At 40.6% G+C, this 19,576-nt stretch overlaps 1 protein-coding gene across 1 annotated transcript in view; it reads right to left on the bottom strand.

The window, feature by feature from the left end:
• LOC127619352 (ankyrin-2-like) overlaps positions 1-19,576 on the bottom strand; it is a 132,025-nt gene that overhangs the window by 93,648 nt on the left and 18,801 nt on the right. Inside the window, exon 2 of the mRNA XM_052092251.1 lies at positions 9,569-9,670. Coding sequence (XP_051948211.1) covers positions 9,569-9,670 — 102 coding nt within the window. The remainder of the gene's footprint in view (positions 1-9,568; positions 9,671-19,576) is intronic.

Raw genomic sequence — 19,576 nt, 5'->3', positions numbered from 1 at the left:
GCTGTTGCCATAGCAGAGCTAAAACATGTTAACATGTGACCTTGATGGAGCTCCTAAAATAGCAGTAAGCTCTCTGGAGGCATGAGGAAGCACCAGAAAATTAGGTATAAAACAGTCAAAATTTTAGCTGGCAAAGCATGGTATCATGGGAGATAAAATCGCAAATGTGACAAAGATGGTGGGTGTGTGTACAGAACCACAAAATGTGCAGTACAAGAGATATTAGCAGAGATTAGTAGTCAACAAAATGACTAGCTCAGTTTCCAAACCTGCAGCTGGCTCCTAAGGCCATGTCCACACTAATACGTTTTTGCAAGAAAATGCATACATTTAGCTATGTTTACACACACACAAGAAATGGCATTTTCCTCCACCGAAAACAGAGATTTTTGAAAATGCACTCCATAACCGCATACTTTGGAAAATTATGATGTTAGGAAACTGAAACCCGAGGTTCCAAACTCATGCCACGTCCACACTAATCCATGTTTGCTGTCAGTTTCAAAACAGCAATGATTTCCAAAGTATGCATGCATGGAGTGTTTATGAAAGCGACGTTTTTAAAAGTCTCCATTTTCAGTTTCAGTCCTGTGCAGAGGAAAGCCGTAAACCAAGTGTAATGCATCAGTGTAGACGTGGCTTTAAAGGGACAGTTCACCCCAAAATTGTAATGTTCTCATAATTTACTCATCAACGAAAATCTCAGCTCTATAGGTTCATGCAATGCAAGTGAATAGTGGCCAAAAATGTAAAGCTCAAGAAGCTTTTTTTTTTTTTAAAGGCAGCATAAAAGTAATCCATACGACTCCAGTGGTTTAATCCATGTCTTCAGAAGCTATATGATAGGCGTGGATGAGAAACAGATCAATATTTTAGTCCTTTTATACTATAAATCTCCACTTTCACTTTTACATTATTCTTCTTTTGTTTTTGGCGATTCGCATTATTGGTGTATATCAGAAACTGCAGGGCAGGGAGGAGCATTTATAGTAAAAAAGGACTTAAATATTGATCTGTTTCTCACCCACACCTATCATATCACTCGAAGTGCGCTAACAAGGAGGCTAAAGGCTACATCACTTTGCGCTGGCATTAAAATTGTGCTTTGAATTAGTGCTTCCATGAAAATTGGAAAAGATGTAGTGCACGGTCTTTGCTCATGAATATAGAGCCCTTCATATGAAATATTTTCTGAAAGTAATATTGATTTGTCAGTGCTCTATAAAGAACAGAAAATACTTGTAATTTTACTTGCTTTGATTGAAGTCCACCTGTTGATTGGACATGATTTGGAAAGGCACACACCTGTCTATATAAGGTCTCACAGCTGAAAATGCATATCAGAGCAAAACCCATGTCATGAGGTCAAAGGAACTACCTGCAGAGCTCAGAGACAGGATTGTGTCGAGTCACAGATCTGGGGAAGGCTACAAAAGAATTCAGCTGCACTGAAGGTTCCCAAGAGCAACAGTGGCCTCCATAATTCATAAATGGAAGTAGAGAGGTGACCAAGAACCCGATGGTCACTCTGGTTGAGCTCCAGAGATCATGTGTGGAGATGGGGGAAACTTGCAGAAGGACAACCATCAACTGCAACACTCAACCGATCTGGGCTTTATGGCAGAGTGGCCAGACGGACGCCTCTCCTCAGTGCAAGACACATAAAAAAAGCACCTAAAGGACTCTCAGACTGTGAGAAACAAGATCCTCTGGTCCGATGAAATGTAGATTGAACTGTTTGGCCTCAATTCCAAACATCATGTCTGGAGGAAGCCAGGCAACGCTCATCACCAGCGCAACACCATCCTAACGGTGAAGCGTGGTGGTGGAAGCATCATGCTGTGGGGGTGTTTTTAAGCGGCAGGGACTGCGGGACTGGTCAGGGATAAATGAAAGCTGAACACAGAGATATTCTTAATGTAAACCTGGTCTGGAGTGCTCAGGACCTCAGACTGGTCCAAAGGTTCACCTTCCAACAGGACAATGACCCTAAACACAACTAAGACAACGCAAGAGTGGTTTAGGGACAACACTGTGAACGTCCTTGAGTGGCCCAGCCAGAGCCCGGACTTGAACCCAATCGAACATCTCTGGCCAGACCTGAAAATGGCTGTCCACCGACAGTCCCCATCTAACCTGACAGAGCTTGAGAGGATCTGCAGAGAAGATTGGCAGAAAATCCCCAAATCCAGATGTGCAAAGCTTGTCGCATCATAACAAAATGTGTAAAAACAATGTATGGGTTTGACTACTTTCTGAATGCACTGTATAGTTAATCACGAGCAGTCACTGAACAAGTTGTGACTGGAAAGTCTGTTACGTAGCCACTATACTAAAGGTGTTGTACACAAGTAACACAAATCATATCTGCAGGGCCAATATGTAACATGAACTCTGTAAATTACAGTGCCAGAAGTTGAAGTCAATCGTTTTAGCTTTAGCCAACTCACTGCTATTTGGCTCGGTAGTTCACAAATGCCACTTCAGACTAACTGGCACAAACTGATGTGTAGTAGATTCTACACCCGTCCTTTGAGCACTATGAGTCATTCTGAACAGGATCCACTTAGATTGGCCAAAACATTTATTCACAATGGGTAAAAGTGAAGTGTCACCTCCAGTGGTTTAATCCATGTCTTCTGAAGCGACACAATTGGTTTTGGGTGAGCAGAAAAAAGAAAGAAATACACATCGGAGATGGCATGAAGGTGAGTAAATGAGAGAATTTTCATTTTTGGGTGAACTATTTTAGCTTTTTATACCTTTAGGGTACCTTTAATGGTATCCTTTTGGGATCCAAAACTGGATTAACCAGTGGAGTGAGTTTGCAGTGACACTTTCTGTTTGGCGGAACAATGGAAGTCGGGGGTGTTCAGGCTGTTGGAAAAGATTAATTATTTTTTCAATTGAACTTGGTGGCGCTAGTGGTGAAGAAATTACATCCTTGAAGTGTCCCAATACATGCAATACATGCAATGTTGCCCTGATAAAGATTACACAATATCCAATATCCAATTAAGAAACATAAAAATCTCCTAGGAGCTTCAGTTAATCCAACAGGATCTTTTTTATATCCTTACAAACGTGGGATGTCGGACTCTCTGGCCGCATTACCTCTACACTTCATTTTCAGTTTCCTAATGCCATTGTTTTCCCAAGTGTGTTGTATTCGTGAGCTTTTTTGAAAGTCTCAATTGTCAGTGGAGGAAACGGGATTCCACTGTGGATAAAAGATTTTAACATTGCAAAATCAATGCATTTTCAACCAAAAATGTATAATTGTGAATGTGGCCTTTATGTGATCCCAGTAGGATCAAATCCTTTAGGATTGGTTCTAATTTACGATAGAAAGCCCAATAGGAACCGTGTTCAATGCAAACATTTTAACCCTCTACTGCACGCATTATGACAAAAATATTTGAATCTTTTTCTTTTCTTAGAATAGCTTAACTTGAAATGCTGTATACTTATATATACAGTATATATATACACTCACCTAAAGGATTATTAGGAACACCTGTTCAATTTCTCATTAATGCAATTATCTAATCAACCAATCACATGGCAGTTGCTTCAATGCATTTAGGGGTGTGGTCCTGGTCAAGACAATCTCCTGAACTCCAAACTGAATGTCAGAATGGGAAAGAAAGGTGATTTAAGCAATTTTGAGCGTGGCATGGTTGTTGGTGCCAGACGGGCGGTCTGAGTATTTCACAATCTGCTCAGTTACTGGGATTTTCACGCTACAACCATTTCTAGGCTTTACAAAGAATGGTGTGAAAAGGGAAAAACATCCAGTATGCGGCAGTCCTGTGGGCAAAAATGCCTTGTTGATGCTAGAGGTCAGAGGAGAATGGGCCGACTGATTCAAGCTGATAGAAGAGCAACTTTGCCTGAAATAACCACTCGTTACAACCGAGGTATGCAGCAAAGCATTTGTGAAGCCACAACACGCACAACCTTGAGGCGGATGGGCTACAACAGCAGAAGACCCCACCGGGTACCACTCATCTCCACTACAAATAGGAAAAAGAGGCTACAGTTTGCAAGAGCTCACCAAAATTGGACAGTTGAAGACTGGAAAAATGTTGCCTGGTCTGATGAGTCTCGATTTCTGTTGAGACATTCAGATGGTAGAGTCAGAATTTGGCGTAAACAGAATGAGAACATGGATCCATCATGCCTTGTTACCACTGTGCAGGCTGGTGGTGGTGGTGTAATGGTGTGGGGGATGTTTTCTTGGCACACTTTAGGCCCCTTAGTGCCAATTGGGCATCGTTTAAATGCCACGGCCTACCTGAGCATTGTTTCTGACCATGTCCATCCCTTTATGGCCACCATGTACCCATCCTCTGATGGCTACTTCCAGCAGGATAATGCACCATGTCACAAAGCTCGAATCATTTCAAATTGGTTTCTTGAACATGACAATGAGTTCACTGTACTAAAATGGTCCCCACAGTCACCAGATCTCAACCCAATAGAGCATCTTTGGGATGTGGTGGAACAGGAGCTTCATGCCCTGGATGTGCATCCCACAAATCTCCATCAACTGCAAGATGCTATCCTATCAATATGGGCCAACATTTCTAAAGAATGCTTTCAGCACCTTGTTGAATCAATGCCACGTAGAATTAAGGCAGTTCTGAAGGCGAAAGGGGGTCAAACACAGTATTAGTATGGTGTTCCTAATAATCCTTTAGGTGAGTGTATATATATATATATATATACACATATTATTTTAAAGTATTTTATGATATGGCAACAACATACAATAGTGGAAATAACTTGGAATAAGTGCAAGTGATACTTACAGTTCATATTTTACCTCAGAAATGTCATTTGTGTTGACTCAATTGGTGCATTATAAGCTTGAACACTGTACTTACATACTAAACCATAAACATACATTTCAACAACTTGGGATTTTATTAATTTCATTCTTTTTTTGCTAAACAATCCTTTAAATTATCTGTCTGTCTGTCTGTGTGTGTGTGTGTGTGTGTGTGTGTGTGTGTGTGTGTGTGTGTGTGTGTGTGTGTGTGTGTGTGTGTGTGTGTCATGCTCGTGCTAATTGATGTGAAATTTGCGCTACTTGTATTCATATCTAATCAGAAGGAAAAGTGCCGTTTAAATTCAACGTATCCATTATACAAATACCAGACGGTCCTTAAAATGTTTGCATTGAACACGGTTCCTATTGGGCTTTCTGTCGTAAATTAGAACCAATCCTAAAAGATTTGATCCTACTGGGATCACATAAAGGCCACATTCACAATTATACATTTTTGGTTGAAAATGCATTGATTTTGCAATGTTAACCCTCTTCAGGCAACGGAAAGTTTTCTTAAGTTCCATATTCAGTACACGTTTCTTTAAATGATTGAAACCAATTAAAATGGTTAATAAAGTATTATAGAATAGTCCAATAAGGTGTGGGAGTCACTATCAAGCACCATTTGGAGGCGGGACTTCCTTTTCTGACACATGGTCACAGGAGCACACGGTGTGAGAAGGGAAGATTATTTGCTTTAGTATTCTTATTTAAAATGACATGAACTGTACATAAAAAATATGTATGTGTGTGTATGAAGGTGTAGAGAAGCCTTTTGTCAGGTTTTATGACGTTTTTTTTTATTTTGCATGTTCAGAAATTCAGTTTTTCTTTTCGTTGTGCGATAAGGGGTACTTTTCAAGGATATCTTTGCTGACAATGTGTTTGGATGTTATCACATATTATCACATGTATTAGTGCACAATATAACCTATAAATATAGTTGTATTTATTTTTTTAATTTTACTGCTTTTAACACATTTTGACAGAAAAATGGACATAAGATTGTTCTATGGAAGAAAAGAGCAGGATCCGCATGTTACCGTGCGTTCACACCAGAAGCGGCGAGAGCGTCAAAATTCGCTCTGGCTGTCCTGCCTTCAACGCTCGTGGACGCTCGTGGACGCTCTGACGTAGTTGAAATAGGCGGCAACGTTTGTTCAGAATGCTTTGTTTTGTGAACTATATTTTAAGGGGCCGCAATTTAAACATCCAGACATGTCGACCATTTACTTTTTGCCGACCTATCACAAGTAGCGTATATCCTCATGAACTCTTTAAAATGTGAAAATAAGAAATCGATCGATGGCAGAAAGTAATTAAAATGATAGTTGTTTGTTATCAAAATAAAATACATTTGTAATAATAACTGTGGTCTTGGTTGTTTTATATCCCTGTAAGCAAACAGGGACAGATCATATATTACTGGGAAACCCGCCACGGCAATAATTAGTTTCTCCTCCATTTTATCTTCGGAACGAATGTTTGGTGGGAACCAAAGTTTACACGGCTGTGTTCTCTAGACTTCACTAGAGCGGAGCACTTCAATATTGCAATAGGTTGCCGCCGAACCGCGTCACAGCTCATTACCATAATGTTGACTGCACTTGAACTTTCGTCTGACGCCCACACCGCCCAAGACTTGCCGCGCCGCTTCTCGCCGCCGAGAGACGCTGGCTGTCATTGAAAATGAATGACTTCCGGTCGATTTGACGCTCTCGCCGCCTCTGGTGTGAACGCACGGTTAGGCAAATCGCGTCTGACAGTGAGGACGGTGAGATAGATAGCAGTAACCGTGAGGAGGAGTGGAATGGAGAAAAAGGTTTGAGCAGAAGTGGAAAAAATAACGTGAAGTTCTGACAGTAGTTCTGGTTATCATTCAAATTATTGGTTTATACAGCAGACAGCATACAAATTAGGGGTCAAATATCAAGCTGTAGTTATTCTTGTTGTATTTTCATTGCCATTGGAAACTTTTTGTATATTTTTATAGACACTCCAGATACCAGTGAGCATGAAGATAAAAACACAGATGAAGATGACAGTAGTTTTTCCAAGACCCCTTGATGGAAAACATGTCACACCACTGCCTCTCCAGTACACCCTGAATGGTTACTCATCCCTCCATCAGCTGATGAAATTCTGTCTCCATACCAATATTTCAAAAGTCTTCTCTCCAACGACCTCTTTGAGCTTATTGTTAATGAGTCAAACCTGTACAGCATCCAGTGCAATCCTGCCAAGCTGCAAAACCTTACTGTTCAAGAACTTGAACAGTTCTTTGGCACCGTGCTCCACATGTCATTATTTGGTCTTCCAGCCACCCGCATGTTTTGGAGCCAAAGTAGCCGTATTGCACATGTTGCTGATGTGATGCCTCTTGCACGATGGGAGGCTACTAAAAGATTTCTCCATTTAAGTGACAACAGTTGTCAGCCCACGAGAGGTATGGCTGACTACGATGAGCTATACAAGATTCGGCCTCTCCTAAATCACATCCTTACCAAGCTGAAACAACGTCCTATGTGTGAGACACTGAGTGTGGATGAACAAATGGGATCAAGCAGTACCTACCCAGTAAACCAAGAAAATGGGGTTACAAAATACTGGTTCTTGCTGGATCAGATTGCGTTCCACACAATTTTGAAGTTTATACTGGGAAAGCTGTCCATCCACCTGAGCTTCCAGATATAGGGGCAAGTGGCAATGTAGTACTGCGCCTGGCAGAACCAGTACCGAAGAAGCTTTTCTTTGACAACTGGTTTAGCTCAGTCCCACTGATGCTCATGCTGTCCCAGCAAGGCATCCACTGTCTAGGTACAGTACGCTCTAATCGCTTGCCAGGAAGTTCCATGATGCCAGACGCTGATCTAAAAAAATCTGGCCGTGGGTCCTTCTAGGAAAAAACAGCCTATGTTCGAGATACCCAGCTGCATGCAGTCAAATGGTATGATAACAGGCCAGTCACCCTCCTCAGTAGCTACATAGGTGCTCACCCTGTATCCCATGTCGACAGATGGGACATGGTCCCATGCCCTGCAGCAGTATCCACATACAATCAGCACATGGGAGGAGTCGACTTGTTGGATTCACTGACTGCTTATATCGCACCAACATCAGGTCAAAGAAATGGTACCACCGCCTTGTCTTTCATTTCATAGATATGGCTGCGGTGACATGTTGGCTCATCTATAGACGGGATTGTGCTGACAACAGAATGGCGAGAAGTCACCACATGTGCCTTTATGCCTTCAAGTCCCTAATTGCACACAGTCTGCGCAAATCCAAAAAAAAGATGCCAGGAAGAGAGGGCGAACCAGTGGTGGGATTTCCCAACAGTATGAGGAGAAGAGGAGGAAGCAGGGGCCCACGGCTCCCATCCCTAACCAGGATGTCCGCTTGGACAATACCTCACACTGGCAAATAATGTGTGACAAGAATCCCTAGATGCAGGGTTCCTGGGTGCACAGGAACACCCAAAGTGATGTGCAAAAAGTGTAACGTGCACCTCTGTTTCACAGCAGAGAAGAACTGCTTTTTGAAGTTTTACACGGAGTGAAATCTCATTACATGAAGTACATGATATGATACGACACATTACATGATACAAACCTACGCCTGAATCAATTCCAATATATCAATGTATTTCAAGTGTATTTTCCTTTTTACTTAATGATTTCTTGACATTTTTGAAAAAAGATATGTGATTTCGTATTGCTCTCTGAGCATTGCCTTATGATATGTGAATTAATCATTTTCTCTATGAGCCGCACAAGCCCTCAAAAGTGAAGCCAAAACGTCTCGATCGCCCCCCGGTGACTGGTCCTAGTATAGGTCATAAACCCCGCCTCCCCATGTTATTCAACGGGACGTGAGACCAACTAAACAATTAAATTACACTTCACATATCTTTTTTCCAAAGATAGTTTCTGTCATTTACTGTCGTTTCTATCACGTTGATGTAATTTCAAGTGTTGGTTTTCAAAATAAGTTTGTTTTTAGTTATTTGATGCTATAAAAACGGTGCTGTGACATCATGATTGACAGCTGTGATTGACAGGTTCTCTGAGCCGAAGTAGTCACTGAAGCACCAACTGACTTTTTTTCGGGATCTTCGGAGGACTGAGGAGATTGGAGCTTTAAATGTAATATCTAAATTTCTATAATTAATTATTTCACACGTCATCAAGTCAAAAGTCAAAAGTGCAGGGGCGTGTGCTTGCGATTGATTCAGCGAGAGTGAGGGCGGGGCCTTGATTTCGGCTTTACTTCCTGCTCACTACTGCGCAGGTCTGGTCCCGAAATCACAACTGCGCAGACTCGAATCCCAAGATGTCAGCGCCATATCGGGACACTGGCGGCTTCAGTTCTCACCAATGGAAAAGAGCGAAAACTAATTTCATAAATTATTTGAGTGATGAATATGTCATCATAACTCACCTGACGTGATGTTTAAATTTGTTTTGCTGAGGTGAAATCGGTTGGTCTTTCTTTCTTAATGACGTTTTAGTCAGCTTTCAGCAACTTTAAAGACCGCAGGTTGTCAGAAATCGCGCCACAGAAAATGACTGCATGTCATGTGACTTAAACAAAGCACGCCATTGGCTAAGCTAAAGTCTTCTCTTCGTTTTATTAAAGAGACAGTAGCAAGGAAATTAACACAAATACAATGGCTACACTGTGTGGCAGAGGGTTAAATAGTGCGTTTAATGTGTCGATGAAACAGAGACTTACCTGGTTGCAAGTACTGATATCGACTCCCCCCTTTAAATACTCCAGCACCTTGTCGATATTTCCTGCTCTTGCTGCTCGAAGAAAACTGGTGTTGCTGTCCGACTAGAAAGAAGAAAAAAAAAACAGAAAATGAAATAATTAGTACAGGTGAACATCTTTAATTGTTATGGTTATGAACTTAAAATAACATTCACTCAATAAAAATGAATCATGTTGGATTTTATAGGTCAGTTTTGAAGAATTCTGTTCTGTTCACATTGACAACACACGTCATATAAAAAGTCTCAAAAAGCCTTTATATGCACTAGGCTCTTTTAAGCCTCATTGAGTTGGTCTAAAGTTAAATTGGTCAGAAGCAGCAAATAAAAAAGCTTTGCAGACTGCACAGAGCTGCAGTGCAGCATTCAGACCTCAGCAGAAAGATTGCAGATACTCAAAGCCTTCACTGACAGCATGATGATGAGAAAAGAGCTGCAAAGCACCTTTACTGAGCTGAGCAGATGGATTAAAGCAAGTGTCGTCCGGTTATCATTTTTAAAATTAATTTTGTAAAAAATATCTTAAAAATTAAATTTTTTCTAAAATAGGTTTAACATTTTTGTTGATATTACTTGTATCTATGGATACAGAAAATGTATATACTGCACACAGTATACATAGAGCAAACAATTAAGAGTAGTATGGTAGAATGCTTTGCATTATATATAGCCTGTATAAAAGGTGCATGGATGGCATACCATTCCCATTTGATTCTCCAAGTATGCATCCTTATGTCGCATGCTTTTTCAGCTAATATTGTCCATGACCTCATGTGCTACAGAAGAGGAGTTTGTGACAGTTTCGACTATTGTAATTGTTTAAAAATGGAAATGAGTGTGAGGCCAACACTACACAAGAGTATGTATGGACCAGCGAACAGTGAATTTTGAGATAATGAATTTAGCTACATTCTAACACATGCAGGGCTGGGACTGGTAATCTGGCATACCGGGCATTTTCCCGGTGGGCCGGCGCACTTTTGGGCCGATCAGGGGCGTAATGGCCATCGGGAGAACTGAGAGGGCCGGTGGTTCGGCCACGAAACATGCCGAATAGGCCGCGATAAGCAGCAATGAGCCGCCGCATTCCGCCCACCGGGAAAATGTCCGGTATACCAGATTAACAGTCCAGCCCTGAACACATGTAAAGGCAAACAGTTCATGTAAAAGGGGTGTGTGGTATCAATATGCAATTTTTTATGTGTATGTCTTAATACTGCCTTTCTGCACACTCAAAAGTATGTACTTTCGCATCATAATCAAAGTACACACTCTGGTATGTGACTTGGGATGCACCCTTTGAAGATACAATTATTGCTTTGGCTCAGCACTTGCTCACACAAAAATAGGCTCTGAAATTTGTCAGTTTGTCTTACAGCATCTTTTCTGCCTGATGCCCAATGCTAAATGTGCTGCAACCTGTTTGAGTTAGTAAGTGTTATTCCTCCTGGGAGCTGCAACAGATGCTAGGCACCCATCCATCAGCCTCAGACTGAGCATGAACTGTCCCTGCTGGAGTTCCCTATATACAGGAGTCATCTTAGGATAACACTCTGGAGAGTTGCATCCCTGTTCAGGGAGAACTGCAATACTGAATGTAATTAATGTAGTTTCCCTTTAACTTTAGCATCAAAGCACTGACTTTCAGGTGGATGTGTACGTTTACAATGTTTTCTAGATCTTGCTACATAGATTGAGGCAAGGTTTATCACTAGAAGAAACACGTCAAGATTTATGGTGAACTAGATGTGTAAAGTTTGTCAAGATAAACTTTGATGTTGGTTTGAAAAGGTCTAGGGCGTAAAGCTTGATGTTCGAACGTTTCACAGGTCTGACAGACAGAAAGAACATCTGACAGACAGACAGACAGACAGACAGACCAACTGACCAACCAAGATAGATAAACAGACAGACAGATAGACAGACAGACAGAACGACAGACAGACAGACCAACCGACCAACCCAGATAGATAAACAGATAGACAGACAGACCAACCGACCAACCCAGATAGATAAACAGATAGACAGACAGACCAACCAACCAACCCAGATAGATAAACAGACAGACAGACAGACAGCACGACAGACAGACCAACTGACCAACCCAGATAGATAAACAGACAGACAGACAGAAGGACAGACAGACCAACCGACCAACCCAGATAGATAAACAGACAGACAGACAGACAGAATGACAGACAGACAGACAGAACGACAGACAGACCAACCGACCAAACCAGATAGATAAACAGACAGACAGACAGAAGGACAGACAGACCAACCGACCAACCCAGATAGATAAACAGACAGACAGATAGACAGACAGACAGACAGACAGACAGACAGAACGACAGACAGACCAACCGACCAAACCAGATAGATAAACAGACAGACAGACAGAAGGACAGACAGACCAACCGACCAACCCAGATAGATAAACAGACAGACAGATAGACAGACAGACAGACAGACAGACAGACAGACAGAACGACAGACAGACCAACCGACCAAACCAGATAGATAAACAGACAGACAGACAGAACGACAGACAGACCAACTGACCAACCCAGATAGATAAACAGACAGACAGACAGACAGAATGACAGACAGACCAACCGACCAAACCAGATAGATAAACAGACAGACAGACAGAACGACAGACAGACCAACTGACCAACCCAGATAGATAAACAGACAGACAGACAGACAGACAGACAGACTGACAGAACAACAGACAGACCAACCGACCAACCCAGATAGATAAACAGACAGACAGACAGATAGACAGACAGAATGACAGACAGACCAACCGACCAACCCAGATAGATAAACAGACAGACAGACAGATAGACAGACAGACAGAATAACAGACAGACCAACCATCCAACTCAGATAGATAAACAGACAGACAGACAGACAGACAGAACAACAGACAGACCAACCGACCAACCCAGATAGATAAACAGACAGACAGACAGACAGACAGAATAACAGACAGACCAACCGTCCAACCCAGATAGATAAACAGACAGACAGAGAGACAGAACAACAGACAGACCAACCGACCAACCCAGATAGATAAACAGACAGACAGACAGACAGACAGAATAACAGACAGACCAACCGTCCAACCCAGATAGATAAACAGACAGACAGAGAGACAGACAGACAGAATAACAGACAGACCAACCGTCCAACCCAGATAGATAAACAGACAGACAGACAGACAGACAGAATAACAGACAGACCAACCGACCAACCCAGATAAACAGACAGACAGAGAGACAGACAGACAGAATAACAGACAGACCAACCGTCCAACCCAGATAGATAAACAGACAGACAGACAGAATAACAGACAGACCAACCGTCCAACCCAGATAGATAAACAGACAGACAGACAGACAGACAAATGGAGTTTGAAATCAAGAACATTCTTTATCCTGTTTGAACATTCCATCAATGTAAATATATGGGATTTTGGGGATTTTTTTTACCATCTGTTATGGAAAAATCTTAAGTCGTTTCAGTTAGAAAAGTCATTGCAACCCGAGTCAGGACTGGTATGAACATCTCTGCCAAATTTGGTGAATGTAGCTTTAAAGCTTTAGGAGAAATTGGAAATGTTGTTCTTGGTTTAGGGATTTTGGAAAAACCCTCAACAGCTTAAAGTGTAGAACAGAATGTTGTCTTTTAAAATCAACATAACAAGGATTTATAGTACATTTTAATCGGTTTCTCACCAAAAGTGATCGTACCATTTCAGAAGACATGGATTGAACAACTCGGGTTGTTATGATGCCTTTACAGTATGTCTTACTGGAAGCTTGAAAGTGTTGGACTCCATTGACTTATATTGTATGGACCAAAACACCTTGTACTTTGTGTTCCACAAATAAAAATGCCGTCATTATTTACTCACATTCATGTCGTTCCAAATCCATATGTGTTATTTTATTTCATGAAACACAAATAATTAAAAAATACTGCGTCATGTTTGGTTACTATACTCACAAAACCCAATGTTGTTTCTGCATCAGTGGGGTTGACGTGCCATCTTGCAATATGGTCGTGAGCTTTGCTTCTCAAACAGAGCTGTCATATGACTTCAGAAGACTAGGAATATAGTACACGAGCCTTGTGGACTACTGTATAATAATTGAATGGTGTCTTTTGTTCTTTTAGGGGGCTTTACAGCCACTATGAACTGTTGTTCTGAGATTCTTCAAAAATGCATTATGTGTTCATCAAAGAAACGGGACGTATTGATAGCATCTAAAACATAAATGTCTTTACGTATTTACAGCTTTAGAGATATCAAAATATTTATTAATGTATTTGAATAGTTACTTGAGGTAGTTACTAGGATATCGGTTTTACCGATTAATCTGTGCCGATAGTCCATTTTTTGGAAATATTGGTTATAGGCAAATGTCGATAGTAGCCAATATTTTTGTATTTGTCTGTGGCTAGCTTTATTGCTCATTAAACCTAAATATTTACAATAAGCAGTAACGCAGCCAAGTCTCTTTTATTTGTCATTTCAAAATAAGAGTCCCAGTAAGTTTCAGGCTTGTTTATAGACAAAAGTCCCACGTTATGCACCAAATCTTCATATTTTCTGGTTATAATTGGGATATTTTGTTGACTAATAAGCTGCATCTGGGATTTTATTTATTTTGGATTCTTGTGGCCTCTACGTCTGTTCCCGTCACAGTATGAAATGACTAATAATTCGTTTTAAAAACTAGCGGCCGATTAATCGGTTTTCAGCCATTTCCGCCACCTTAGTTATTGTATCGGCAAAATCCACTATCGGCTGACCTCTTATAGCTGCACTTGTAAAAGTACAAAAAAAAACAAACAAACAAACATATATTTTAGATACTTTAAAGCAAATGTACATGTGCTGGAACCCAACGCTACATAAGAATAGCCACGAACACTTATAAAATCCCACTGAAATAACAGCACACAAATTTGAAACGACAAGACGGTGAGAAAATCATTTTAGGGTGAACGATCCCTTTGAGCTGGGTTAAGCTGGATTTTCCAGCAGGTTAAACAACTCCTTTGTAGAGGCCCAGGGTATTATACTGACTCATCCACAATATTTAACTTCAATAAATATGATGAAATCCCATGATCATGGGCGCTTCTAGTTCCTATTTGAGGGAGGATCAGTTTTTCTTGCCTGTCAAGACTGACTATAGCTCGAGCCAATAGCATTCGAGTGCGGGATGTGACGGAGCATATCATTGGTTTGACCCACTGAACGAATACGCCACTTTTTCCCCCAGAAATGATCCATCATCTCTTTAGTGAACGAAACGAACGAGGATCAGCAGGATCTGTTCACTGACTGAAGGAGAGGAGGCAGCATGTCGGTCGTTCAGTTAAGGAGGGGAAGGGGCAGGATGAATTACGAGTAAAACTGACTGATGCCATTACAATGATAGGACGTGATAAAAACCTATAATTAATTATTTATTAATTATATACAGCCAATATTGGTTCTCTTTTTTTGTATAGCTTGATAGTCATGCACAGAAGTTCGCAATATGATACCTATGCTTTGTTGTCATTTGCGGGGAGAAAACGTATGTGATAATGAACGACTCGATGCTTAATCAATGGTTTAATGACTCGCTCAGAACACATAAAAGATGTTCATTTATTACCAACTACTGACATAAAGGTGTGATTTACAGACATGGTCACTGAATGAATTGGTGAATGGATTTAAAAGACTCAATAAATGTGACATTTTTGTGGCGTTTGATATAACTTTAAACTATATTAGTTGCAAAAGATTGTTTTAATATTCTGTCATTTCAGTTAATATAATACCTGCCTGTAGTAATGATTAGTACAGATGTATCAATCAATAGACATTTACGATAATATATTCAAGCGGTTTCCGTTATTTTGTCTAACTTTATTATATGTGTTTATTATAGAAAACTACAATATTCTGAATGAATTAGTTATAGCTTAAAAACCCAAAAAACTATGTATGCACCAGAATGGAGCACATTTAAAGGAATATTCCGGGTTCAAAACAAGTTAAGCTCCATCGACAGCATTTGTGGGACAATGTTGATTATCAAAACAAATTCGCCATGGCAACAAAGTTGTACAATTAGATATAATTGTACACCAAAAAGGGTAGTAAGCAATTTTATCACACTAAAATAATGTTAACACACATATTGTTTACGTCTGGATAATCTTTTGAAACAGTGAGTATTTTAACTAGGGCTGTCAATCGATGAAACATTTTAATTGAATTAATTACATGGTGTCCTGATTAATTAATCGCAATTAATTGCAATTAATCGCATCTAATCGCATATACAAATATGTGCTGAGAAAGCCCCTCATATAACAATAATTCAATATACTGTATAATGATTAAATAATTATCTTTAAATATTAAAAAAATTATATATATAAAAAAATATTCAGATAATTAAAATGCATGACATTCTTGTGGTAGAAGAGTTCATCATTAATAAGACGATACAAAAAGCGGCTTTAGAATATAATGTATTGTTTATTACCATATTATTGATCATAAGTCAATCATTGATCAACAGTTCACAGCAATCCATTACACAAGTGAATTTGTCGATCAGTTGGAGATTTATTATGAGGGCTTGTTTAAGGATCCGTCAATGAACACTAGTGATGTATGTCTCGAGACCACGGCCTTGATGGTCTTTGGTCTTGGTCTTGTCTTGGTCTCGGACCTCTCGGTCTTGTCTAGGTCTCGCTGTCTCAGACCGAAATAGTGGTCGGGGGATTTAGCAATACAGTACCACAATATCCACGACGACACAACGTTCGATAATGCAACAGTATTATTATTTTGCGCCCTTCAAATGCAACCAATCACATGTATTTTTTTGTGACACAGCCGTTGGCGCTCATCCATCCATATAACATTATACCTCAGTGAGTGAGTGTAGCAACACTAGTCTGTTTTTTTCCCCTCCGGTCTCGACTTGGTCTGTCTTGGTCTTGGTCTTGTCTTGTCTCGATACCCTCTGGTCTTGGTAGTGTCTTGGTCTCGGTTTAGGTTGTCTTGACTACAAGTCTAATGAACACCTGCGTCAGACATGCTTGTGTAGCGTCTCGGGTGCGTTGCGTCATAAACATACATTTTTAGGTCACTGTGTCACGTTAAATATAGTTTAATACTTAAAACACATCTTGAGATCCCTTAGTTCAAATTTGTGCTCCATCAAGTGTTTAAACGCAAGAATGTAACACATGTTTGTGTCGTTGCTTCTGAAGGTTGTTTTGTTCACTGTATAAACTGTGTGTTGCTCACACAGCTGAAGTTTCACTTACTGCCCTCTGGAGTAAACAGGTGGTACTACAAGCATTTCTCAGGAATCTTCCTTATTATGGTCCGGGAGCACTGCGATTAATTGTGTTAATTTTTTTAACGTCATATTTTGTATAAAATTAATCACACTGAATTAACGCGTAAAATCGACAGCCCTAATTAAAACGTTTACGGATTCTCCCCATTCACATCCATTGTAAGTGCTTCATTGTAATACACTGTAATAAGTTAAATGAAGTTATGCCCACACCTCTTTAGTATTCCTCAACCTTTCTCTTTTGAATAGTGCTACTTCGAAGAAGAAATTTTTTTTTTCTAGATTATTTAATCTATATAAAATTGTATATTTCTTTGTTTATAAAAAGACAAATGAGTACTATATTCATACAAATGACTATATTGTGTTAATTTTCTGTGAGACGATGAAGAATTCTCAGAATCCCACGTGTAGTTGATATTATACAGGCATTTTCTTACTGAAGATGATGCTGATGTGTCAGCGATTGACTTGATTTTACATTTGACATTACTATTTGATGAAGACACAACATGGAAGTAAACTATAGCAAGTGTAACACATGAACAGCATGATATGACTTGTGTTAAGTGGTGCATCTATTAAGACTCAATAAGCGCCTGAATATGTGTTTGACAGCCAGTTGCATCTCATTAAATTTCAGTAAGTAATGAATCCTGTTCTAGATTTGTTGCTCTTTGATATATGAGAAGTAAAACATCAACATATTTCAGAATATCTTCTACTCTATTATTTTCTATTTGTCTAGAATTTTGAATGCATTTTGTACATCCATTTGTCATATCTAAATATATCTATATCTATATATATATTTAGGGTTGAATGTGCACATCTTATAGTGTCATTGGGAGCTGAGCCCCCTAAGATAGCCATGAACATGAGTTAAAAGATCATATGATGACATCATCATGAGACATTTCATAGTCTCTGAAACCTCCCATATAAAAACAATTAAAATGTGGCTGTTTTGTGAAGTTTTATGATCTGATAGTATTATACTTGTCGAACTAACATGCAACAGAACTGCCCCAGTGCTCCAGCGAACATCATCCAAGCCATCAAACATGACAAGAGACACGTCAAAGCAGCTCTGTTTGGCGAGCGGCGTATACAACATTCATTCAGTGAGTGCTGCTCTGCTTTAATCCATGTACTGTGTGAAGGATTTATGAATAATTAAATGTCCCATGACAACTTAAGCTAGAGACATTCTCATCCCAGCCCAGTAACCAAGGAGACCAATGGTCCAACCCCTCTCTGAAGCTACACAACAAATCTACTTGTCTGTCAACAGGAATAATTCAGTTCAAATAATTTACACATATGACAAAGTACATTCCCTGCTCACAAGGAGTGGTTGCTAAACAGTTCGTGTCAATATTGTTTCTCCAGGGTTGTTTTCAGTAGAGTTAAAAGCGGTTATAGGTTCTACCCTCTCCTATACGTCATGGTGGTTTGGCAGATCGGCTGGTCTTATCACATTAAGGAGAGATCCGGGATTCACACAGAATCGAGTGGCATGTTGTGGTGAACTGTGTTCTTTTGCTCAGGTTTCTGTAATGGCGACTGCAAGCTCACCAAGCGGCGGAGTGAAGGGAAAGGATCCCTCCCATCTGTGCGCATGTGGATCTATGATCTTGGCCAAGAATTCCCCGTTCCGTTTCGCCTGTCTTGTGGTCAGACATGCGCAGGCTGCACTCACTAGTCCACTGTTCGTACGGCGAGTATTGAAAAGGAGGGTGCGGGTCGCGGCATCGAACTGGACATCACAGCAGGCAGGCCAGGGTGCAGCGAGAGACCTGTATGATGGTAAATGGCTGCCATCTCATGCTACCATGGTAAAACAATTGATTCCTGCCTTACCAGTGTGCATCACGGAGATGCATGGATCTAGGGATGATCTCCGGTCGAGGTATTGGTGGCGAATCAACTCCACCTCGATTGTCGGGCAGCCCTTTTTTCTGCTCCACCTTCATTGCCGGGATGGAAGGAGAAATTGTCTACCTCCATTTAGCAGATCTACCAATCTTCAGCCTTAGCCGTAAGGGCTCTTAATCCTACCTCACTCCTCACAGCATATCAAGCTGAGCTGATGGAAGGGATGGGGTGGCAAGTTGACGCTGGGGCACTGGACTCTTGGGGGCAGTCTTTCTGAGTAAAGTGGTGATGACAGACGTGTCACTCACAGGTTTGGGTGTTGTGTGAGAAGGCAGAATAGTGAATGGGGTTTGGTCCGTGTCACTACGCAAAGCACACATAAACTTTCTGGTGTTACTGAAAGTATTTCTAGAATTGAAGCACTTTGTACAGTTCTTTCAAGGCCACAATGTCCTAGTCAGATCAGACAACATGACAACAGTGGCATACATAAACAGACAAGGGGACACATGTTCACAGCGACTTACAGCTTGGGACAAAAGCTGTGTGGACCAGTGCATGGTTTCTCTCACTGCAGGTGACGTACATTCCGGGAGTGATGAATACGGGGGTAGATCTCCTGTCCAGGGGGAATCCTCTGAACAGAGGGTGGAAGCTTCACCCTCAGAGGGTGAGTTAGCTGTGGGAGAGATACGGGCGAG

Source organism: Xyrauchen texanus, chromosome 2, assembly GCF_025860055.1.
Source record: "Xyrauchen texanus isolate HMW12.3.18 chromosome 2, RBS_HiC_50CHRs, whole genome shotgun sequence".
Lineage (NCBI taxonomy): Eukaryota > Metazoa > Chordata > Actinopteri > Cypriniformes > Catostomidae > Xyrauchen > Xyrauchen texanus.
The sequence above is the reverse complement of the archived record's forward strand: the minus strand, read 5'-3'. Positions and strand labels throughout refer to the sequence as shown.